We start from the raw sequence: 25,294 nt of genomic DNA, 5'->3' as shown, positions 1-25,294 counted from the left end.
ATAGTTAGGATGTGACATAAGCAGATTGTTGTATCTCCTTATATTTTACCTTTATGATTGTTAATTTTGGATACTTTAAACTGTTAAGTTTTAATCCTCTTTTAGACTAAAAGGGTAATTGTAGGGGAAGCTGTAGCCATGCCTACTTAGGGACTGGCTACAGGTGTGCCTGACCACACCCTCGAAAGCTTGCGAGGGCGTGGTCAGGGGACGTAGGGTGACTTCGTTTTTGCTTTCAGTTTCTCTTTTGGGCTTGCATACAGACTGCTGCCACGCCGGCTGGCTAGGTCGCTCGTAAGTAAGGCTTTTCCCTATTAAATACCCTTATATTACTGCCTGACTCGGTTTTGGTAATTTCCCACCATATGAAGTGTTACAATGGGACTCAGAAATACATAGACAAGTTATGAGCTTTGCTGTGTGGGTGAGGAAGAGCTAGATATTTGCTCTTTAAGCTGCAGTAAGGAGGTTAACTGTTAAACTCTGAAAGACTGTGCACCAAGGCCACTGTGAGGCAGTGTAGGCTTCACATCAGGGCTGGTAGGGGCTACATAGAAACAAGTGGTGAAGATCAATGATTTTCTAACATTTGCCACAGTCTTGCCCATGTTGATGATGTCTCTTCTTCATTTCTGTGCCTTGATGCAATTTCCTAAAGCCTCGTGTACCCTGTAACATTCTCTTCTACAAGACTATGAATCTCTATTGTAAAGCAGGATAGTATCATCAAAGATGCGAAATCAGTAATAGATATGGAACTGACATAGTGGGGACTCAAGACAGTCACTCTGTGGTTCTACAAATAGTTAACACAGCTCTAGAGTCAAGAGAATAATTTGAGCTCTGACCTCGGTTCTCACCTTCCGGGCCTGGTCATTGTCCTCTATTTGACCCAGGTCTCTGCCACTAGCCTGGGCAATCCTCTTTCCAGACACCAGGTTTCCCACCATCACAGAGGCAGGGCCAATTTCTGGGAAAAAAAGAGAAGAATAACCTTAAAGATATAAGTAAAATTATTTTTAACATAACTCTTAATTAATAATGAATTAACCTAGGGAAAAAACTTTGTAAGACCCAGATTCAAATCACTCTTATTATAAGAGACAGCAAAGAAATCATTGATGTGTATGTGCTGGTCAAAATGAACAAATCTGAATGAGGTTACACAGGAGTGATGTTTTCAACACATAGAGAACCTGTTAGCACCCCATGGCTGATGCTTCTACTGTCTAGCATTAACCCAACAGGTGATGGTGCATATTCAGATGTGATTGTAAAAGTGGTACGGAGGATAAACACAGGATATAAAACACACTTCACTAAGAAAGACTTCTGGATTATACCTCTTGTTTTCTGCTATTATGACCTATTATAGGGATGACTCAAACTAAGAAAATTATAGTACATTTACCTCTTGGGATAGATTCAGAGATACTCATGAAAGGGCATGATAGAGAATCACTTATTTGTATATTTTACTGACCAGTGAGGTTTGAGGTGTTCCATCAGTCCTTAAATGAAATGTAAAGAGTGAACCCAGAAGCCACACTAAAATGAAATGTTTTTCTTTTTTCACTCCACTGTTAACAAGCTCAATGAACATTCTTTCTCTAGTTTAAGACAGCAGTTTGAAGAGAACCACCACACATTTCTGATACCTTCACTTTTTCAATTAGAAGGAAGTTTCTCTTAAAAATATTTTTTGTAAAAAAAAATTTATTACATTTATTTACTTGTGCACGTGCATGCACTCATGCCATGGTATGATTGTAGAGGTTAGAGGACAACTTGCTAGTCAGTTCTCTCCTTCCATCATGTCCGTCCTAGGGGAAGTGAAATCAGGTTCACGACTGGCACCAAGTACTTTACTCACTGAGCCATTTTGCTGGCCCAGAAATTCTGAATAAACTGCAGAAATTAAAATTTTTCACTGTTAGAAATCCTAACATGCTATTTAATCACATTTTTTCATTAAGTGCATATATACAAACCAAGGAATATATATTTAATAGGGAAATGTTAGACATTCTAGACTACCACCCCTCCCCGTGTGTGTGTGTGTGTGTGTGTGTGTGTGTGTGTGTGTGTGTGTGTGTGTGTAATGGGGGAGGTATGGAGGAGAAGGGAGAGAAAAAGATATTTAATAAAATAATTACACTATAAAGACTGAGAAGATAGATTGGGGGTAAGGGACTTACTATGCAAGTGTGAGTAGTAGAGTTCAAACTCCCAGAACTCACAAAAAACTCAGTGCATAGGAGGCAGTTAAAGAGGCAGAGACATCTTTGAATAATCTGGCTAGACAGATTAGCTAAATCAACAAGCTCTGTATTCAGTAAGAGTCGCTCCCTCAGTGTATTAGGTGGAGAATGATTAAAAACACGTCACATCAAACCTTGAGCCTTCACATACAAGCACACACAAGTGTACCCACACATGTGAATATGCATACAAAACACACCACAGAAAAAACACAAACAGGAAAAGCATCACAGCATAAAATAACAAAGGTAGCATAATCAATTTGTATTTAACTTCTGGTTTGATGAAATTTAAGTTGGCAACTGGTAAGTCAAATTGCTACTTAAATGTCTGACGGTTAAGTTCTATGTGTATCAATCAAGACATATGCATTATTTACTATACACAAAGAGCTGAGAGTGTCCTGCAGCTTAACCAGGAGATCATGGGACATATAAAATAAAATGATGAAATTCACATCAATGGATATAGAGGCAGAGAACAAGACACAGAATGGACCAGTAACCATGACAACAATGACCATTATTCTGACTTCCCCTTGAAAACCTTTAGAATGCTCACTCAGATCACAAGGCACTCCAGACTATCCCAGTTGAGCACAGGGTCACATGGCCACTTCTCCTCAGACATGCTCAATTTAGTTTGCCAGAAAATACTCAGTTTCTCATAGCTGCTTGGGAGAAGGTGGGGTGCTTTAAGGTGGGTTGAAATTCAGAGAAGATGAATCTTTGACAGACTTTGGGGGTTCTAATTGCTAGTGCCTTTGGTATGAGGTCAGACTGTTTCAAATACTCAGCTTAAAGCATTTACCAGTTTCCCCATATGGTATCTGTGTGCAGAGTAAATTCCTTTTCTTGGTTCTTACTGAAGTACTATGAAAGAGAAATCTTTTTTTTTTTTCACATTTAACAAAACAAAACTCAAATCTGGTAATGCTCTGCTTGCTGGATGAATGGAGTGATGGCTGTGGGAGAAGTTCATGGATGAACTGTTTTAATGCAAGAACATTAATCTCTCCTGGAGCTGAATCCTCATTCATTAGCCATTTGCTTTCTACCTTTACTATTTGTTAATGATGTATCTTAATGCTCTCTTCTTGGTGACTCAGGCCTGGCAAGATACACTATCTAAATTTAACTCCATCATAAGTTAACATTATTTTGATTAGACACACAGGGTCCGTACAATATCTTACTTTGGGTGACTTTGGTATCTCACTAATTTACTTCTACATGTGTTCTCTCAAGGTGGAGTATGGGACCTTGTGCCACTTTCTCCTCACATACATATAAATGGAGTTCTTAATTGATCTAAATAATGAAAACCCAAAATCAGATATATAGGAACATGCTGACAGATCAGAGAAGGAGGAGTAAGCCAAGGCCACCTTTAGCTCATTAGCTTCCCGGAGAAAAGGAGTGTGAGTTCCTGTTTCTTCCCACTTATATCCTCTCTCTGCTCAGCCATACCATTTCCTGTTTCTGCCCAACCATCTCACTTCCTGTCTGTCTGTACAGACCTCCAGACCTCTATGGTTAGCTAGTAGCAATCTCCATCCTCTGGTCTTCAGACAAGCTTTATTTGTAAAAGCAATATATCACCACACATACAATTATGACTTAGTTTCCCCAAATGGTGCTTGGAAACTCCAAGTTTTGTTGCTGCATTTCTTTATATCTCAGCAGGAACTTACGATAGTCCTCCCTGTTGTGTGCTGGGTATATATGAAATGTTCTTACAATGAATTACTGTTCCATAATCTAAAAGCATCAAATTGAGATACACCCCAAAAAGTGTGTGCTTGAGATTCATGATTACTCTCTTGTGTTTTCATTCATATTTGTGTTTTTGCAAGCCAGCAAGAATATCACCAGTATTCTTAAATTCTGACCAAACAATGCTTGACCAGTTGACACAAAATGTAAATTTTTATTTGAGACACCAGTAGGACACACAATTCTGAAAAACAAGCAACATCTTTCCATTCTTGTGTTGGACCCTCTGCATATTTCTACTTCATGTTCTTTAGCTATTATGATGGAACATCCTGAGACAAACTGTAGCTGTGGACTTGGGTCTTTTTTGGTAACTGCTGTAGAATTGTTGCTAGTTTCTACAATGGTTTAAAGGTCTTTCAATACTTCTGTGCTCAGGTTTTTAATAACATTACACACTACTACTAACTGAATAAATACTTGACCATAGAAAAAACCCAATTTTGTTGTCTATGAATCTGTATTTTAAGAGTCATATTTGCAGCTCACTTATATTTGGCTACGGACAGTGTTTGCTCTGGTTGCCAGTAGCATACCAGTTCAGTATAATTTTAAATATTTCTTCAAAAGGGCGTTTGGAATCATTTACTTTAATTCCCTCACCATATATTTAGAAAATGAAGTTATTTACTTGCAAATTATTTTCTAAATAACAAATAGCTATCGAGGCTTCATGTGGTGTTGAACTGGCAGACTTTGCTGTGGAACTACTGCTAGTAGGGTCACTAGGGCCATTCCTCCCACCACTGAAGCCATCAAAATGATAGAAAAGATGATCTAGACACCTTCAATATGGTACTGAAGTCACATTAGTGAGTATTGACAGAAGCATGAAACCTTAATACTATAGTACCAACATGCATACAAAAAGCAAGCACTATATCATTTCCAGTGCTATTTATGTTCTCAGACAGTATGGGATAACAGAGGCTGCTTTCCATTCTTCTGTGATGCCCTCTGGAGGGCAGTGATTCCTATCTTTTCCAGGTTTGCCTGTTAAAGCATTATTTATATGTAAACAATTTAGAGAAGTGGATACTTTAGTCAGCTACAGCTCAACATTTACTTTAGAAATCATATAGCCCAAGAACAGTGAGAAAAAATATATATTCCAGGAGAAAAGAAACAGAGGAGATCTAGAACATAAGAAAAAAATAGAGACAGAAAAAAATTCAGGTGTGGTGGTACACATCTGTAATCTGGCACTTCGGAGACTGAGACAGGAGAATTCTAAATTTAAGGCCAGACTGGGCTACATACCAAGACCCCATCTGAGAAAGAGATGGGAAGAGAGGGGAGGGGGAAGGGAGAGAACAGTGATATTAGATAGCAACAAGAAAAGTTAATACAATGTATCTTGAAGAAAACCAATAAAACAGAAAACCCCCACTTCATATGCTCTTTTGCATATGAAGCATGGTTACACTTAAGCATGGTTACACTAGGGGAGATCACACTCCTCAGCTGCATAAATTCCACACAGCCTACCACACAAAACATCCCCAAGATGTAGAGATAATAAAAGCAAGGAGTTCACAATCTGAAGGCATGGATTCAAGTCCTCAGCTAGCTGTATGTTTGGCCAACACTTTTCTTCAAGCTTTACATTCTTGATCTTTGAATTTGAGAAGGTTGCCAACCTGTCTCATTGCCAGACCTATGTCCTGGAGATGTGCAGGAGTCTGCACCCTCAAGACCTGGTCACCTTTGAAGAGCACCCAGGATGGGATCGTCAGAAGTAGGTTGCACGTATTCAGGAACCTATAGAATGACTTGCTAAAGACTTCTGCCCAAGAATATCATTCTTTAACAGGTGGCAGTAAAAGACCCCAAGCTAGGCTTAAGAAACAGGGAGTGGAAGGTGGGTAATGTTGAGGCACAGAGTACCTCACCTCTCAGTCAGAAATAAACAGAATACCTCAGGTTTCAAAGTGTTATCCTGTAACCTATCACTTTCACTCCTAAATAGCCACAATAAACGTGTAAGGGTGAATTACCTAGAAACTGTACACAAAGAACCTACCTAAGGGGTTTATGGTAGTCTAGGGCTACCAACAGGTGACTCTGCACATTACCAATCCCCTAGAAGTGATATCCAATGAGAAGGCTGCATGTCTCTTCTTATCCACATGCTCTGTACAAACTACTTGAGTAGACTACACTGTTTCAGCAGAGCTGCTACATCTCAGCCATTGAAGTGCAAAGATATCTTGTGAGGAGAATGTACTGCCTGGAGTGTGCATCATGTGGAGAATATGAGTGCAGAGATTACCAGGGTTCTCAGATGTAGCCCCTCCCAAGCCTGCTATTGATAGGACACAGCTTACAGAGTCCACTCAAAGCTATGTCAGACCATGTAGGGCTATAGGGCATACCTGGCTGCTTCTGCCGAGGTTTAGGTAAATTTGTGACACAGGTATGTGGACACATCAGGACATTGCAGGGGTGGAGGGAACCCTCCAGGAAAAGCTGCTTTGTTTCGGACAAATGGATGCCACCAAGTGGAGTTTTGGGAAGAGTATTTGCTGGTACCAAGGCCAGGCAATAAACTCCAACTTGATGTATACTGTCAATTGCCTGAAAAATAAGAAATATATAGTAATATTAAAATAGGATCTATAAACAGAAATAGTACAGTGTATTACTTAGGTTTTTGTTTGTGTATGGGGGTATAGAATGTGTGTGTGTGTGTGTGTGTGTGTGTGTGTGTGTGTGTGTGTAAGTGTGTAGAGGCCAGAGGACAACCACTGGTATTGGTTTTTAAGTGCTGCCTACTTTTGTTTATTTATCTTGTTCAAGAAAGATATTTGCCAATTAGACTAGGCTGGTTGGACAGTGAGACCCCAAGGATCTGCTTATCTCTGCCTTTCTGTCAATATGATCACAAGACCACATCACTGTGCCTGGCTTTTTTACATGGCATCTGGGGATTGAACCCAGGTCCTTATGCATACACAGCAAGTACTTGACCCACAGAGCTGTATCTCCTATCCTCTCCATTTTGAGTTCTTATTTTTTTTTTAATTGAGACATAGCCATACATACTATAGCCTAGGCTGATCTTTAACTAGTGGCAATCCTCCTGCCTCAACCTCTGAAATGCTGGAATTACAGGAATGAGTCAATATACCTAGCCTTTGTAAATAACTGCATGCACAAAAACCTTGTCTATACAAATGCCCATAAAGGAAAAATTAGTCACAAAAGAAAAATTCTTTTTCTCTAATGGAGTCTTACTTGATATATAAACTACATTTAATTGTAAGGCCCCATGCTTAGCAGTAGATAGCCAACACAAAATAAGCTCAATGGTATTTTTTGTAGGGTTTTGTCTCATAATGCTTTGCTGGGCATTTTTTTTAACCATAAAGGTATTTTGCTTATGTATTATGCTTTCCAATTTTGTGTTTTTATGGAAGTTTAATGTGTGCAAGTATGTGTATCTCTGTCTGCATGCATTTTTTTTTTTTTGGCTTCTGTTTGTTTTTGTCCTCGTCAGTCAGTCTCTGTCTCTGTCTCTGTCTCTGTCTCCCTCTCCTTGTGTGTGTGTATGTGTGCTTGTGTTTAGTTGTCTGTTTTCTAATGAGAGAAACAAAGGATGTAGATTTGGGTGTGTGGAGAGGTAGGAGGATCTGGGAAAAGCTGTGGGAAGGAGAATCATGATCAGAATATACTGTATGAAAAAAACTATTTTCAATAAAAATTAAAATTATAAAAAACCCTCTGTCTATTACACAATATACATTACAACAGTATGCATGGTATGGACATTGCTCTGGGTGTACAAAAGCCAAAGGAAGAGATTTTTTTCACTACAATAAAAAAGGTTGTATAATTTCACAGAGGGCTATTGGAAAACCATAAATAATTTAAAAGGTGAGTCTGAAGAAAAGAGCATATATTATCATGATTGTAACAACACCTGCTTGTTGTCCTCCAATATAACTACTAAGAAGCAGTTTTGCAGTTCCTGACTTCTGCCCTTGATCTGTTCAGTTTGTCTCTGGATATGGCATAGAATTTCCAATCAGGCAGTTTAAACAATAGAAGATGGACATATGGGCAAAGGAATGATTGACAAAGGTTGAGCCACAATTCCTTGGTGAATGAAAAAGCAGGAACTACTTGAAAGCTTTAAGACACAGCCATACTACCTGGAGTACTCTGCTCATCCACTGAAAACTGTCTTCCTCTGTGGAGTCCGGCCTCTGCTCAGCCACAATCACTATCCTTTCATCATGAAGGACAGTCACAGAGAACACAGCTATCCTGCAGAGACAGAGGGAACCTATGGTGAGTATAGAGACCTGCTTCCAAAGACTCCTACAGCATTAAGGACTTTTAATCAAGATTAATTACACAAATCTCAGGATTCCTTCACAAATGCAGACTAGTCCCAGACTCCCACACATGAAGTAATGTGAGAAAAGTTTGGGGGACAGGGGAAGCAATGCACACCTAATACTAGGATACTGTTTGCCATCTCCTTAAGGTTTGGAGATGAGGTTACAGGTGTACCCAATATGCAGTCAAAATAGCTACAGATAAAGCCCAAAATAAAATGGTAAACAAATAAAATGGTAAACAAACTTACAATCTTTTTTTTTTTTTTTTCCTGAGACAGGATTTCTCTGTGGCTTTGGAGGCTGTCCTAAAACTAGCTATTGTAGTCCAGGCTGGTCTCAACTCACAGAGATCCACCTGCCTCTGCCTCCCTAGTTCTGGGATTAAAGATGTGAGCCACCAACGCCTGGCTCCAAACTTACAATCTTATGACTTTTTTTTGCATGTAATTTTTTTAGCAGGGGTAACTCAACTGGCTATGACTAGAGAATGAGTTTATGTATGATTAGCAGAATGTCCAGTATTTGGAGTCCAGTATCAGTCTTGAGTAAAGTAGTCCTTTCCCTAGCAGCAGAAAAGTTTGTTTGCAAATAATGATTCTTTGCTCAAATTCTTCTGTTTTATATGGTTAGCATAAAACTGTAGCAACTGAAGATGTCTACGGCACACTTCCCCTTTAAAAAAATAGGTTTCCTGTTGTGGAATATTTGTTTACACTGTAAAAATGTGTTTCTGCCTAAGGTGCCTTCTGATTGGTTTAATAAAGAGCTAAATGGCCAACAGCTAAGCAGGAAAGACAGGTAGGACTTCCAGACAGAGAAAGAAAAATTGAGATGAATCCAGGCATGTAAGAGACAACAGCCAGATGTAGAGCTAGCCAGATGTGAAACAAGTCAAGACACCCAGAATGGGATTGAGGTAAAAGTCATGTGGTAGAATGCAGATTAATAAAAATATGGGTTAATTTAAGTTATAAGAGCTAGTTGAAAACAAGCCCAGGCCAGAGTTCAAGCTTTCATAAATAATAATAAGTCTCCATGCTACTATTTGAGAGCTGGATGGGGAGACAGAGAAAGATTCCTTATATATGGCAGTATCTCCAATGTAGGGTCATGTATTTCCGACCAAACATGAAAACACAAAGCCAGATGTGGCTTTCTAGTTGGCAGTCTCTTAGGCAGGCCACTGCATACAGATATGCGGCTCCCTCCCATTGCTTGAGCCAACCAGCACCATGTGCACAATAAAGCAATCCAGACTAAGAAAAACCTTTAAACAGATACAGTAAAAAGTGGGTATAGACAGTCATAGAAAATAGTTTTAAAATAATGTCTTTAAAGAGAGAGTAAAGTAATATAAACAAATAAACCATGTAAAGATGAGAAATGAAAAGATGAGAAATACACAGTATGTCTTAATCCTATATGGTACTTTGTTGACTTTGAATTTTTTAAATGTTACTGTACAAAAATGAGAGACATTGGATTATAGAAATTGCTAAGTTAAACCAACCTATATATTTTAAGAATGTCTTAACTTCAAAATGGAAGTCAGAAAATATGTTTTGTTGTGGGAGAGGCCTTTGCTTCCACAGAAAACAAAAAGTTATGGTTCTCTTCAAAATTAATGAAGATCAGATTTGATTGGGAGCAACCTCATGAAAATCTTGGCTACAGACATAAAAGAAGAAACCAAGAAAGACTACAGAACAGATGACTTATATGCTGATCTCTCTACTGCGGAAACAGCTTTAAGGCTGGATGAGACATGATAAATCCTTTTGGCTACAGAGTCCTCATGACTTATTACTGCATGTTATCCTTTCATATGGCATGGATAGTGGTTTGGTTACACAGCCCAAACTTAAGAAGAGTAAACAAATGCTTTCTACCCACTCAAACATTTAAAAAAAATCATCTTTAACTGACTTGTACACACTGCACATTCCATACTTCTGTTAGTGCAGATATATGTTACCTTTAAAAGTTTATACGTTTTCAGAAAAAAAGGACCAGACACCAATAAAGACAAATAGTCCAGGTAATCCAGCCTCTTGGAATGCCTCTGTTGCAGTTTCCTCAAAATTCTGCATCCAGAACAACTTGAAAGCTGCTAGCTCAACAAGGTCCAGCCTCACAGACTATCTAGCCAAGTCTTCAGTAAGCTCTACACTTTCCCACCACACAAGAGACTAAACAAAAAAATAATACAGCTAGGTGTTGACCATCATCCCAATTTTCTCAGAGTCCACCAAAAATACTGTCACGCCCAGACAATCAGAAGCAGTCTAAAGCACATGATACCACATTCCCAAGAGGTAAGGTGGGAGGTTTTTGATCATTCAGTGGATTATGGATGTTTACCATCATTTAGGGGGGTTGGCTACAAGTTGTTATTGGTCATGATCAAGGAGGAAACTAAATAAAGGAAATGAGATTCAGGGATCTCATTCTAAAAAGAAAAAGGGGGAATATAGAAATGACAGGATAAAACAGTAGGTTAATGAATCTACTTTCAAACTAAAAAAGCAACTACTAGTCACAAATATTTTACATTGGTATGTATTTTTGCATATTGATACAGATTTAAGGTTATTTTTGTTATACTGTATATATGTTTCTACTCTTGCTTAAGGTATTGTACCTATACAGTTCATTTAAAAGTTTAATGTATAATTAAATAATACAAGTTAGTAGTCATTTATAATAATCAAAATTATAGTCATGTTAGGTATGTTTTCAAAGTTAAATAAAGACATGTTAGATACGTGGTCTTCAAACATTTCAGAAACCTATAGACTATAGCATTCAATATGTTTTAATAATATAAGGTTTTTCATGATAGTGAGACATGTCTGTTCCTGGAAGCACCAATTTACTTCCAAAAACAAAAAAGGATGGTGGACATCAAAGAACCTCCATATGGATAGAGTTGCTTTCAATGTGTCAAGGATAGCCATTTGGGCAAGAAACTGCCCTTGCTTCAACTGCTAACATTAGACTATCCAAATTGAACAAACAGAACACAAAAGAAGGTGACTGCTGAACTTGGCCAAGAAAAGGCAGACACTCCTTCAAAATTCCTCCTTCACAGAAAAGTCTGTAAGACAATCTAATCCTGTGGGCCAAAGATAAATGACAAAGTATTACTGAAGAACCAGGTAGCCAGATGTCTTTGTCATTTCTATAGTTTTGGAAGTTGCTTGCTCTGTTTATTCAAGAATATTATGCCCTTTTTGGGTCTCTGTTCAGAGTTGAAGACTAGATAGTTATACCATTTTCTTTGTTACCAAATTCAGACAAGAAACTCACAAAAGAGATACATGAAAGCTTAAGTTGTTTATCTAAGAAGATGGTTTTAGGTATAAAAAAGATACTTTTAGGATGGTAATAATTTAGGTATAAAATTTTGGACTCACCAAAATAGGATAAAATGGGGGTAATTTCTCTGAATTTGTCAAATACAAATGGACTGGATATTATAAGTGTAATTCTTACCTGATAATTGTTCTTACTGTATATAGTTTTACTATGTTAAAGTTAAAAACCCTTCCTTTTTATTTAGACAGTACCTGATAATTGTTCTTACTGTATATAGTTTTTGTATGTTAAAGTCTTTTCTTTTTATTTAGACAAAATGGGGAAATGTATATCTGAATACCATGTGAAAATGTATTGTTGTGACTAGGGTAATAAAGAGCTGTGGTAATAAAGAGCTGAATGCCTGATAGCTGGGCAAGGAGGACAGGCAGGATTTCTAGGGAGAAAAAGGAAGAAGAAGAGGAAGAGGAATCTAGGTGTGCAAATTATACCAGAGAGACACCAAGGAGACACAGAAGGAGTCAGATATACAGAATGAAATAAAGGTAAATAAAAAGCCGCATGTTAAAACATTGATTAATAGAAACAGGTTAATTTAAGTTATAAGAACTGGTGGGACAAGCCTAAGCTAAGGCCAAGCTTTCATAATTAATACTAAGTTTCTGTGTCATTATTTGAGTTCTGGCAGCAAAAAAGAAAAATCCGAATACAAGTCGTGTTTTTAATACAAGTCGTGTTTTTCAGTTTCTTGTTTTCCCAAGGATTTTTTTTTAAATTCTTTGAAAATTTCATGTCTGTATACAATGTATCTTGCTCATATCCACCATTCTACTCTCCAACTCCCTTCCTCACCCACAACACATCTGTCTTCTAACATCATTTCATTTTTTAAAATATAATCAGCTGAGGCTAATTAGTGCTACCCATATATACACAGGTATTGGGTCATTCACTAAAACCTGCCAGTGTATACTCCTTCCCAAAAGAAAACTGAACCTGCCACTCTCAGCAGCTAGCCAACAGCTGCCAATAGCTCCTCAGCTAAGCCTAGCACCTCAGGAAACCTTCCTATTCCATGCTGGAATTTTAAACTAGCTTGTGCAGGTCTTGTGTGGGCAATCACAGCTTGTCTGTGACTCCTGGTTCTAGTTTTAAAGATAATTCATAGGTGGCAATAGTACAGCCATACACCTATAAATTATTAAGTGTGCTAAACTGAAATCACATCTAGAGGAGATTCTGATTTCTTCTAAAACACCAGAAAGTTAAGGAGCTACAAGAAAAGATCCAAACTAACATTGGCTGAGTGCCTGCTATGTGTCAGGAAAAGTAGGTAGGTAGGACGGAAGAGAACCATGGGGCACTGAAACACACAAACAGGCACTTTTTTTTAACATAAATTATGACTTACTGTTATTTCTGGGTATCTTGGACTTGCATGGCTGTTCATTATAGATTTTTTTCAAGATATTAAGTTATTGAGTGTCTCAATGAATTTAGGTTAGTTCTTGAGGAATCACAACTTAATAATACCTCAGTGGTCACTGAGTCTAAATGCTTCAATTTGATTTAAAAGGAAACTGAGTCCAAATAAATCTAAGGAATTTTTGCAACCTTTAAGCCCTATTCAACTGTGCTGGCTTAGCTTTATGTGAATTTGACACAAGCTAGAGTCACCAGAAAGAGAGCCTCAATGGAGAAAATGCTTTTATTAAGATCAAGTTGTAGGCAAGCCTGTAGGGCATTTTCTAAATTAGTGACTGATATGGGAGACCTCCAGCCCATTGTGAGTGGGGCCACCCCTGAGCTAGTAGTCTTGAATTGTATAAAATAAAAAAAAAGCAGTCTGTACAAGCCATAAGAAGCAAACCAGTTGGAAGACCCCTGCTCCACCAGAAGCCATGCCAACTACCCCAACTCCAGGTAAGCCCTTTCCCACACTGGTCTCAGTCCCTCAGTGACTGTCCAGCCTACCTCCAACCACCTGTGCTTTCTTCATTACTACATATCTACCCACAACACCAGCAGAAATCACCTGTTCCACCAGAGGCCATGACCACCACCAGAACTCCTGAGGCCACATCCCAGCTGCCAGAACTCCAGCCCCCAACTTGGTGGAAATCCAATCCCCCCCACCAACCAGAGACCATCCTGGCCATCAGAAGTTCAGTTCCCAAGTCAAGTGGAGATCCTCTACTCAACCACAGCTACTGGGGCCAGAAGACGAGAGAAGAAACAGAAACCAAGGAATAAAAAAACTCATCCAACAAAGAAAAACTCAGAAATCAGCACCAAGACCTGTAATCACCCCAAACCCAGATGCCTAGCCACTAGTGTAAGAACACAACCAACAACAGCCAGTCCAATAAGTCACCACCAGAAATCAGTTATCCTACTATAGTTATCCTGAGTATCCCAACACAGCTGAAGCACAAGAAAACAACCTTAAAACCAACTTCATGAAGATGATAGAGTTCCTTAAAGAGGAAATGAATGAATCCCTTAAAGTAAGCAAATAAAAAACAGTTGAAGGAAACAAAACTGTTCAAGACCTGAAAAATGAAAATAGAAACAACAATGAAACGAGAAAATAAAAGAATCCAAGAGATGGAAAATCAGGGTAAGCAAACAAGAATTACAGATGCAAGCATCACCAACAGAATACAAGAGGTGGAAGAGAAAATCTCAGGCACAGAAGATATGATAGAAGAAATTCATACATTGGTCAAAGAATATATTGAATCTAAAAAATTCCTGACACAAAAACATTCAGGAAATCTGGGACACTATGAAAAAAACAAACCTAAGAATGATAGGAATAGAAGGAAGAAAAGAATCCCAGCTCAAAGTTCCAGAAAGTTTTGTTTTAATAAAATCAAAGAAGATTTCCTAACCCAAAGGACATGCATATAAAGGTATAAGATGCTTACAGAACATCAAATAGATTGGACCAGAAAAGAAAGTCCCCTTGCCACATAATAGTCAAAACACTAAACATGGAACAAAGAAAGAATATTAAAAGCTGCAAGGGAAAAAGCCAATTAACATATAAAGGCAGATCTATTAGAATTACACCTGACTTTTCAATGAAGACTCTAAAGGCCAGAAGAGCCTGTCTTGAAGACTCTAAGAGACCAGAGATGGCAGCCCAGACTACCATACCCAGCAAAGCCTTCAATTACCCTAAAGGGAAAAACAAGATATTCCACCACAATAAAGTCAAATTTAAACAATATGCAGCTACAATTCTGCCCTTCAGATGGTACTAAAAGGAAAACTCCAACCCAAGGAGGTTAACTACACCCAGAAAAACACAGGAAATAATCTCATACCACCAAAACCAAAGCAAGGGACACACACACACACACACACACACACACACACACACACACACACCTACCACGAACCATCACCACCACCACCAAAATAACAGGAATTAACTATCATTAGTCATTGATATCTCTCAATATCAACACACTCATTTCCCCAATAATAAAAAAAAAGCAGACTAACAGAATGGGTGTGAAAACAGTATCCATCCTTCTGCTTCATACATGAAACACTGCTCAACATCAAAGAGAGACTTATAACCTCAGAGTAAAGAGATAGAAAAGATTTCCTAAGCTAATGGATCTACGAAACAAGCTCATGTAGCCATTCTAATATCTAACAAAATAGACTTTAAACCAACATTAATCAAAAGACATGGGAAGGACACTTCATACACAAAGGAAAAATCTAAAATGATCTTTCTATTTTTTGTTTTGCTATTTGAGACAAGGTTTCCCTATGTAGCCCCAGCTATCCTTGAACTCACAAAGATTCACCTGCTTCTGCCTGCCAAATGCTGGGATTAAAGGCGTGAGCCACTATGCCAGGTGATCTTTCAATTCTTAGCATCTATGCTCCAAAGCAAGCAAATCCACATATAAAAGAAAACCTTCAAAAGCTTAAATCGCCAGGCATTGGTGGCACACACCTTTAATCCCAGCACTCAGGAGGCAGAGGCAGGTGGATCTCTGTGAGTTTGAGGCCAGCCTGGTCTCCAGAGCAACTGCCAGGATAGGCTCCAAAGCTACACAGAGAAACCCTGTCTCAAAAAACCAAAAAAAAAAAAAAAAAAAAAAGCTAAAAAGCTTAAATCACACATTGAACCTAACACATTGATAGTGAGTGACTTCAATACCCCATTCTAACCAATGGAAAGGTTGTTCAGACAAACACTAAGCTAGGTCCTCTGAATACACATTATGTTTGAGTACTTGGTACTTTTGTGGGATTCCTAACAGAAGGAGTTGGGGGGTGTCTCTGACTCTTTTCCCTCTCTTGGGACTCTTTCCTTCCTACTTTGTCCAGCTTTGATATGAGGTTTTGTGCCTAGTCTTATTGTAACTTCTTAAGCCTTATTTGGTTGATATCCCTGGGAGGCCTGCTTTTTTTGTTTTTTTCGAAGGGAAATGGAGAAGGACTAGATCTGAAGGAGAGGGGAGGTGATGGGGGGGGGGTTGGGATGAGTAGAAGGAAACTGCAGACAGGACATAATGTATGAGAGAAGAAGAAAAGAAAGCAAAAGGCAGCAGCAGCAAACCCACTAAGCAGCACTCCTCCAAGGCCTCTGTATCAGATCCTGCCTCCAGGTTCTAGCTCTGCTTGACTTCTTGTCCTGACTTCCATCAATGATGAACAGTAATGTGAAAGAGTAAGCCAAATAAACTTTTTCATCTTCAAATTGCTTTTCATCATGGTGTTTCATCACAGTAAGAGTAACTCTAACTAGGAAAACCAATTATACCAAATTAAGTATTTAATTAGCACACAAGTACCACTAACCTTCCTCTGTAGACAAACTTCATGGGCTCTACAGCCAAGGCTGTGGCTACGATGTCATCAGCATTGTGTCTTCGTCCACTGACTACCATCAGACCGTCCATCTTACCCACTACAAAGACCAGGCCCCCAGGACCAACAAATCCCAGCAAACCTGTCCTTATGAATGGATATTCACTGATCGGAGCCCCAGAGCTCGTCATGGGAAATACCTAGGGGAACAAGGCAGTAATTAGGCCAACTCCAAGGGTCTATAGTCGAGAGAGAGAGAGAGAGAGAGAGAGAGAGAGAGAGAGAGAGAGAGAGAGAGAGAGAGAGAGAGAGAGAGAGCAGATTTACTTCCCTGCCTCTAATAACTGTCAGCATGAGGTCATGGTGACTCTGTTTGACAGTCTACAAACATGGTGTGATATTTCTTCTTTGTGATTAGCAAGACTAGATTTTGAATCACCTAGGAGACACAACTCTGGTCATAGCAGAGAGCTTTACCCTGAGGGAAGATCCAGTCTCAATGTGGATGATACTATTCCATGGGCTGAGGGCTTAGACTGAATATAAAGAAAGCTATACACCAACAATCATCTCTTGGTGCTTTCTGACTGTGGGTGTAATTGAATAACTTATCTCACATTCCTGCCAGCATGGCTTACCCACCATGATGGATTACACTCTCAAACTATAAACAAAATAAACTCTTCCCCTAAAGTAGCTTTTGTTAGTAACTAATGTACATGGACACATTATTTCCCTTTCATGTTCACCATAGGTTCAGCAAAGTTCTGTTGCTTCTGCATGTCTGGGTGATGTGCAGTGGCTACAGGAAGCCCTTCTCACAGGCTCTGAGCACCCAGTCATGCAGCAGCCAGAAATCATTGCATGATGCTTAAGATACCAGGTGAAAATGATTAATGAAGACTCAAGGTACATTTTTTAAATAACACATATTGGCAGTAGCTGATCTCTATTCACTAAAATGTTTCTTTTCCTTATTGAAAGCACACTGTAAAAGTAAATGTAGAGAAAGTACAGCTGGTACAAAATACAAATCTTGTTTCCTTCAACCTTGATGATAATCACATAGAAAAGGAAAGTTTTACTTAGATCATACACTCATCTCCAGTTACAGAGTTTTTAGAGATCTGAGTTCATATTCACATGTATATTCATTCTGAGATTGAACATTTTGGAATGAATAATCTGTTCTACACATGAATCAGTGAAAAACTGTGTCAATCCTAAGGCTACATACCATAGGAGAAAAGAAGAAACTTCTAAGAATACTGTGATACAGTACAAGACACCTGAACCTGTGAACTTAATTCTTTTCATATCTCTGTTCACCGGGTTCACCATCTACACAAAGCAGGTTATCTGTGTACACCAGACAGTCACACATGAGTATACCACAAATTGTATACATATCCCATATGTGTACACACACATAACACATATCCACACACTAATGTATATCTATACCCATGATCTGTCACTACATACCTTATATACTCACTGTACTACTGAAATCAGGTTCTCCTAAGTTCACATCTAACCAAGTCTACTATGCTACAAGATTGTGCAGAATAGCCTCCTGACTTCCTGAGTGAGAACATTTATCCACACCCCTATGCACATATTCTCCTATCACATATGTGCTTTTTTATCACTCGCCAGATTAGAAAAACAACAAACAAAAACCCCATTTTAAAGAAACTGCTTATTCTTCCTGGACACTGGCTAAAAGGTCAGAATAATGCTGATAACACAATTATCAAAACCAAAAAATATTGTATGAAAAAAGTCACCAATTTAACTAGAATGCTCTTTTGAAAAATCATCATCTTAGTAAGTTTCTTGTCTGTTTCTGAATACCTGGCAAAGCTGTTAGAGACCAGAGCCAGAGAAAGAACTGAAGAAAGGAATTCATCCATCAACCTACCTCAAAGGTGTTCTTGGTCATGCCAGAGAGACCATAATATGATGTTCCTGTGGCAACTGCACAGACACAGAGCTCCCCAATTTCATCTGTCCTGCACAACTGAGGAATCCCATCTGGCTTCACAGAACACATGATGGCTAAAAGCAAAGTAAAAAAGCACAAGGAGAGCATGAGCAAAAAGGAGGCAAATTAATAACTCCATGACTACCAATAGGGATACAAATGAATGGAAATACCACCTTGAATAAAATTCCAATAATGTCCAGGTGCTCATTTCTCTAAGAGTTGTAAATTTCCATGTTGCAGCAAACTGTCAGATTTCATTATTATATCAATCATTTTAATGACTTTAATATAAACATTATATTTAAAGAGAAATTAAGTGTGCCATTTATGTATGAGGTGATGTTTAGGAATGTGTCAGAGTCATTCTCTACACATGTACCAGAAGAACAGGTGAAAGTTCCAAAGCACATCTTCAGTTCTGAAAATGAACCTGCACAGCTATCTGTTCTCAAGTCTTCCATTACTTCTCTAGGTTGGAAGCAGAATTTAGTCTCCAGGGTCCTACATAAATCTTATCCTTTGGTTTAAACTACCTGTTGAACATAATCCTTCAGAGAATACCACTTAATGTTTTGGCACTCAGTCTATGTGTTCATGCACACTCATGTCAAGGCCAGAAGTAGGGTCTCCTACTGAACCTGGAGCTCAGTATTTCAGCTTTGTTACCTGGCCAGTGAGTTCCATGGGTTTACTTGTTCCTACCATCAACATCTCCCTGTACCAGGATTACACTGCTGTGGCAGATTTTAAAAGGGGTTTTGGGGATGCAAACTCTGATCATCATGCTTGTACAGTAAACACTTTACCCACTGAGCTCTCCCCACGTCAGCCTTTTAAGCACACATTTGCCAATGTTAAATTCTCATTAAGCTGTGACTCACACACTTACTTGATGCTTATGTGACTTCAGCATCCGACCTACCACAACTATAAACCATAAGCCTGACTAGGGAAACGGGACTAGTGTTGTAGGTAAGTCATGTTTACAGCCAGTAACAGTTGAGTGTTTAGAAATTCTACATCCTCCAGAGGCTGACATTACATCTAAGAAATAGAATCAACAGAAACATGAAAAGCTAAACTGACTCACAATAAGAAAAATATACATTCAAACTACATCTAAAAGCAGAGTCTTGTAGCAAGTGAGTTCAAGGTCAGTCTAGTGAAGTTAGTAAGACCTTGCCTTAAAATAAAATGTACAGGAAAGGGCCAGACATAGTGATAAAGACCTTTAATGCCAGCACTCAAGTGGCAGAGGCAGGCAAATCTCAGCAAGTTCAAAGCCAGCCTAGTCTACATAGAGTTACAGGACATCAAAGGCTATGTATAAAGACCTCATCTGTCTCAAGAAACAAAATACCAAAATGTACAAGAAAGGCTGGGGAGGCAGCTCAGTGGTAGAATGCTAGCCTAATGTATGAGGGTGTGGATTCAATTTCTAGTAGCAGAAAACACAATTAAACAAAAACCAAAAGTAGACCAAAATGTCTAATCAGACTATAAAATATTAAGAAGTCTGATTGGAAAGGCAGAAAGAAAGTGGGATTAGCACCTATCACTGCCAGGAGTATGAGTTCTTACAGGCTTTCTGGTAACAATTGAATATAATCAAAATGATGTGGGCTTGCTGCCCTTGAAGCAAACACAAGACCTACAACTAAGATTGAGCCAGCCAAAATCCCAGTATGGATAGGGGAAGAGACTTATAAAGTTCTGCCCCTAGCTGAGAAGCTATTGGTAACTGATAGCTGATGCAGGAGGAAGAGAGGGTTTTTCTTCAAGAATACAGTCCCTAAAAGGCTGCTCATGATGACCCTATACCCATGTACATACAGGCAGCACTAAGTGGAATCAGTGGGTTTTTAAAAAAAGGTAACTGGAAAGATGGCTCAGTTAAGAGCACTAGCTACTCTTAGGGATGACCCAGATTTGATTCTCTGTATCCACATGATAGTTCACAACCATCTGTAATTCCAAGAGACCCAACATCCATTTCTAACTTCCCTGGGCATCAAGCACACATATGGTACACAGACACACATGCAGGCAAAACACTAATACACATACAAAAATTTAAAGAGAAAGAGCACATGAAGTTGGGAGTAAGTGGGAGGGGGAGAGAATTGGAGGCATATGGAAGGAATTCCAGAGGAAGGAATGGGGGTAGATTTAATCAAAACAGCATATATACATACAAAACAGCATATATACATATATATATATGCATTCTTAAAAACAGTAAAAAAGAAATACTTCATTTCTGAGTTTTTTTTATTATTATTATACTCCCATACCCTTGTAGAGTGAAGATCAGATGTGGTCCTTCACATCAGAATACAACAAAGAGTACAACTCCCCCAACTGTGGAAGGTATATATTATTATGCATTCAAACTGTGCAATACTGAACTGCATGCAAAGAAGCAGATTCTTTATGTGCTAACAAATGAACATAAGACACAAACCGTGGTGTATTATATCCTATCATTGTATTTAAAATGCCCAAATTCAAGAAAGACAAAATACAAGTAGACATGGATGTGGAGTGTGTTTCTTTGATATGATACTATACTATGGAGTATTTCTGAGTAGAAATTTCTGAAAAGAAACCTGTGATGCTGTAGGTAACTTGAGTGGAAAGATTCTTCATTGTTATGCCACCTGAATCTTTTGATGCCTTCAGCATGGGAATCTATTTGCTCAAAAAACTAGTTTGCTTGACTTTGTAAAGAGATAAAGCAACAAAGCTAGATGGTCTGGCTAACCCTGGGAAGTGGGCAATGAGTCTGGGACAGCCTGAATTTGGAGTTTAGAGTCCTAAGTTGCTCTGACTCTAAAAGAGCTTTCATGACACCAGGCTGAATGGAAACAGTTAGAAAGCTATAGAGAATTAGGAGCACAAGAGCCAGGCTTTATTTCTGTTATGCTTTGAACTAGGCAAACTAAAACGCCATCTCCTGCACACTTAATTATTATAGAGAGGCAATGTGAAAAATCTCTCTCTGTGTGATTCATGAGGGCAATGTGGCCTTTTATCCACTAGGTTTTGTCCCAGCACTCAGATCCCATCCAAGATCCCATGAGAAGATAACTGGTTATTGATGGGGAATGTACTGTGTATGTTTATCTTATTGATTGTTAAATAAAATACTGTTTGGCCAATGAGACAGGAAGTTAGACAGGACTAGGAGTCAAAGAGGATTCTGGGAAATGTAGTAGAGAAGTGGTGATCAAAGCAGGAAGTGACATAGAAAGGAGACTCATATTTAAGCGAAGGAGAAACAGGAAGGGTCCCTTTCCCCCTTCCTCCTCCAGCAGCACAATGTGATCCACTGGCAAGGAAGGACGCCAATAAGGCATCTGATAAGTCTTATAAAATATATAGATTTATGATAATTAAGACTGAGCTAACAGATGAGGAATCCTAGTCATTGGCCAAGCAGCATTGCACCTAATACAAGTTTCTGTGTATTCATTTGGGCCCTAACTCAGGCGGGCAGCTGGCGTAAAGCTCACATGTGGCAGTGGGGCTCAGGCGGCTTTTGGCAGAAAGATTTATCGTAACAGGTTATATATGGTTATGTAGTATAACTAGACACACAACAATGAGTGCTTTCATGTATGGACTTGCCACTGTATTGTGTGAAGGAGCTTGGAGGGACTTCAAAGAAGGAAGCCTAGATTCTGCACAGGAACTCTGAGACAGAAATGTGGCTCCATGTTGGAAGACAGAAATTGAGGACAAATATGCTGATGTGTGGCCCTGTGAGATAGGAACAACATTCAACAAATAAGAACATGGGCTTTAGTCTAGTATATGACTCAGAAGCACAAAAGCACATTATGTGAGGGGCAGGAGGGGCTAGAGAGGAAGGTAGGGGTATGACACAGTAGTATTTTTTCAATCAAATTACTCCCTATACTGCTTTCATGCTAAACAATAGCTTCACAAATAACAAAAACTCTCATTTCTCAGGTTTCATACATACTACTCAAAACCTCCTATAAGGCAGAGCTTTGGTGTCCAGCTTGGGCTGAGGTATCAATCAGGCTGATTGAAGAGGGGGCCTGGATTGCAAAAAAGACAGCAGCTAAGGACCAGTGTGGGGGTACAGAGTTAGTCCATAATGCCTTCCTGGAGAAAAGGGTTCCAGAGGATAGATGTCCTTCATCAGCCATGAATATTTTTGGTTTTCTTTTCTTGGGAGAGAGAACATTGCTTTTGGTGTCTGAAGATCAACCACAAACATCCAAATATTAGGAGTTTCAGTGTTGAACTCAAGATGCTAACCTGTGCTCAAAAAGCATATACCTCCTGATGAGTCAGGAGGCCATGCTAGGACTGCCTACTTCATACCTGTGCTGGCTGGTTCTATGCCAACTTGACATAAGCTACAGTCATCTGAAAGGAGGGAACCTCAATTAAGATGTCTCAGTAAGATTCAGCTGTAGGCAAGGCGGCAGGGCATTTTCTGAATCATTGATTGATGTGGGAGGGCCCAGGCCATTGTGGTTAGGGCACCTCTGGGCTGGTGGTCCTGGTTTCTATAAGAAAGCAGATTGAGTAAGCCTAGGGAGCAAGACAATAGGCAGCACTCACTTAGCCTCTCTGCATCAGTTCCTGCCCTGTTTGAGTTCCTGCCTTGGCCTCCCTAATTGGAATGTAACCCAGAATAGATAAGCCAAATAAAACCTTGCATTCCCAAGCTGTGTATAGTCATGCTTTACTGCAACAATAAAAACTCAAACTAAGAGCACCCCAGAGTTGTACTTACCTCCAGGCATGACAAGGCCGACATCCTGCACTGTGAGCACGGACAGCTTCTCCTCTGAATCCACTCGTATCACACCATAGGTCAGCCCATGCATGGATAGCACACCCCGCCCTGGTGGCTGGTTGCTGTCATCTGTGGGCCTAAAAGGGTAGTTTTAGCTGAGTATGTGCAAACAAACAAACCATTCTACCTTTAGATGTGCACATTTTCACATATACATGTACACATATAGCCAGGTATGGGTAGTGATCTTCTGGAGAGGAAGCTGGCTACCATCTGTGCCAGCACTGAGGAGCACTTGCCTCCTGTTTACGAAGTGTTAGCTCTATCCAGGAGTTGATCCCAGAGTTCTCAGGCTATCTGAAAATGCCTTAGAATGTGAAGGTAGCACTAGATCCTCTACCCTCCTGATATTCCATCAGGACACTGGTTATAACAGATAAATCCACTGATTCATGATGCCCTGTCTGCTCTTTGTGAGGTCTGGCTTCCAAGTCTTGTAAGTGGTGAACAAGAGAGAGCAACAATCCTAGAGAATATACATTAACTCAGAAAACAGAAAAGGTGAGCATCCTGGCTGGTTAGCCTCAATTCAGATGTATGCTGTCTAAGCTTAACATCAATCTCATATTCAAGAATCCAAATTCTATACTAAGCCATGCTGGGTAGGACAATTACTTAGATGACAGGTTTGCTGTAAAAAACACTTTATGGTTTAGGAAGTATGGATTTTGGATTTTAGATAAGGCACAGTTCTGAAATGATAGCCAACCATGTCTTTACTTCCCCTATGGACAGCGGGCTCTAGGAGCTGGAACATCTGTAACTCCCTGGTCTTCAAATACCTCTCTCTAAGACCCCAGCTCATATCCACTGTGTGGTTTCTCATTGTTTCCTTCCTTCCTCTACCTAGAACATTCCTTCAGTAGACACACATACATACACACTCTTTCTTCAGAGGTTTTCTCAATTATGAGACTAGAATTAACCAGTCTAATAAAAATACATCTGCCTACCACTCCCATTTCCAGAGCCTTGAGCATGGGACTATGTACAAGCCTTTATCCATCAAACTCTACCATCCCCAAGATCAAGCAGGTAGGTTATTCATTTCTTCATTCTTGGAACTGTACCTAACAATAAAAACCCATTGATGAATAAGTATACTAAAGAAAAAGTTCAAGATTATAGACTTAAACAATTAAAGATTTATATCCACTAAGTGAAAGATCATAATTTTGGTAATCCTCACATTTTTCTATAATTTTCTTTAATTTACTATATTTCATTGACTGTGTGTATGTATGGAGGCATGTGTGTGCTATGACATGCATGTGGAGGACTTCTTCTACTGTGTGTATTGCAGAGATTAAACTTGGGGTGCTAGAATTAATGACAAGCACCTCTATCTACTGAGCAATCTCAAGGGCCCTGTTTTTTTTTTTTTTCCACAGGAAAATCTTTAACAGGGTTTTAAAATCTCTACATTGGTCTGTAAACACAAGTTTATGGTTTAACATTAGAATACTGTGAAGATTTATAGAGAAGCTAAAGAAGTAAAAGTTAAAATATGGGATAGCATAAAAGCTAAAATTTGCAAAAGAAGATTTTACTTGTATTAAGTAGTTGGGATATTAAAAAATGCAGGAGTGTCAGGAAATGCAATTATTCTACTTATAAGAATTAATAAGGATAAAGATAATGAACTATGAACATTTGCCTAAATAATAAAACTTACATGAAACTATCTTGAGCCTGAAAGCTCAAAAAACTACCTGTTATTTCCTTGCCCTTTACTCTTTTTCTGAAGACTTCAACAAACCAAAACTCTAAAATGAGAAAACACAGCTCACAGGAGCCCTATTATCCTTTTCCTGCCCCATGACAACACTCTACAAAGATTTCATGTGCAAATCTGAGGAAGTAGTTCAGTCGGAACAGTGTTTGCCTAGACTACACACTCTCTCTAGCTCTGCATAAGTTGGGTGTC

At 39.0% G+C, this 25,294-nt stretch overlaps 1 protein-coding gene across 4 annotated transcripts in view; it reads right to left on the bottom strand.

The window, feature by feature from the left end:
* The window catches only part of LOC100754252 (disco-interacting protein 2 homolog C), a 391,750-nt gene that overhangs the window by 64,559 nt on the left and 301,897 nt on the right, over positions 1-25,294 (bottom strand). For 2 of the 4 annotated variants that reach the window (XM_027405065.2, XM_027405067.2), the window contains 6 exons: positions 23,305-23,444; positions 18,465-18,601; positions 16,532-16,740; positions 8,192-8,306; positions 6,413-6,614; positions 849-970 (listed from right to left, as the gene is read on the bottom strand). In XM_027405065.2, coding sequence (XP_027260866.1) covers positions 849-970; positions 6,413-6,614; positions 8,192-8,306; positions 16,532-16,740; positions 18,465-18,601; positions 23,305-23,444 — 925 coding nt within the window. The remainder of the gene's footprint in view (positions 1-848; positions 971-6,412; positions 6,615-8,191; positions 8,307-16,531; positions 16,741-18,464; positions 18,602-23,304; positions 23,445-25,294) is intronic. The other 2 variants (XM_027405066.2, XM_027405068.1) reach the window with 1 other exon arrangement.

Source organism: Cricetulus griseus, chromosome 3 (genome assembly GCF_003668045.3).
Source record: "Cricetulus griseus strain 17A/GY chromosome 3, alternate assembly CriGri-PICRH-1.0, whole genome shotgun sequence".
In the NCBI taxonomy this organism is placed as follows: Eukaryota; Metazoa; Chordata; class Mammalia; order Rodentia; family Cricetidae; genus Cricetulus; species Cricetulus griseus.
This window is presented reverse-complemented; position numbering and strand designations above follow the sequence as displayed.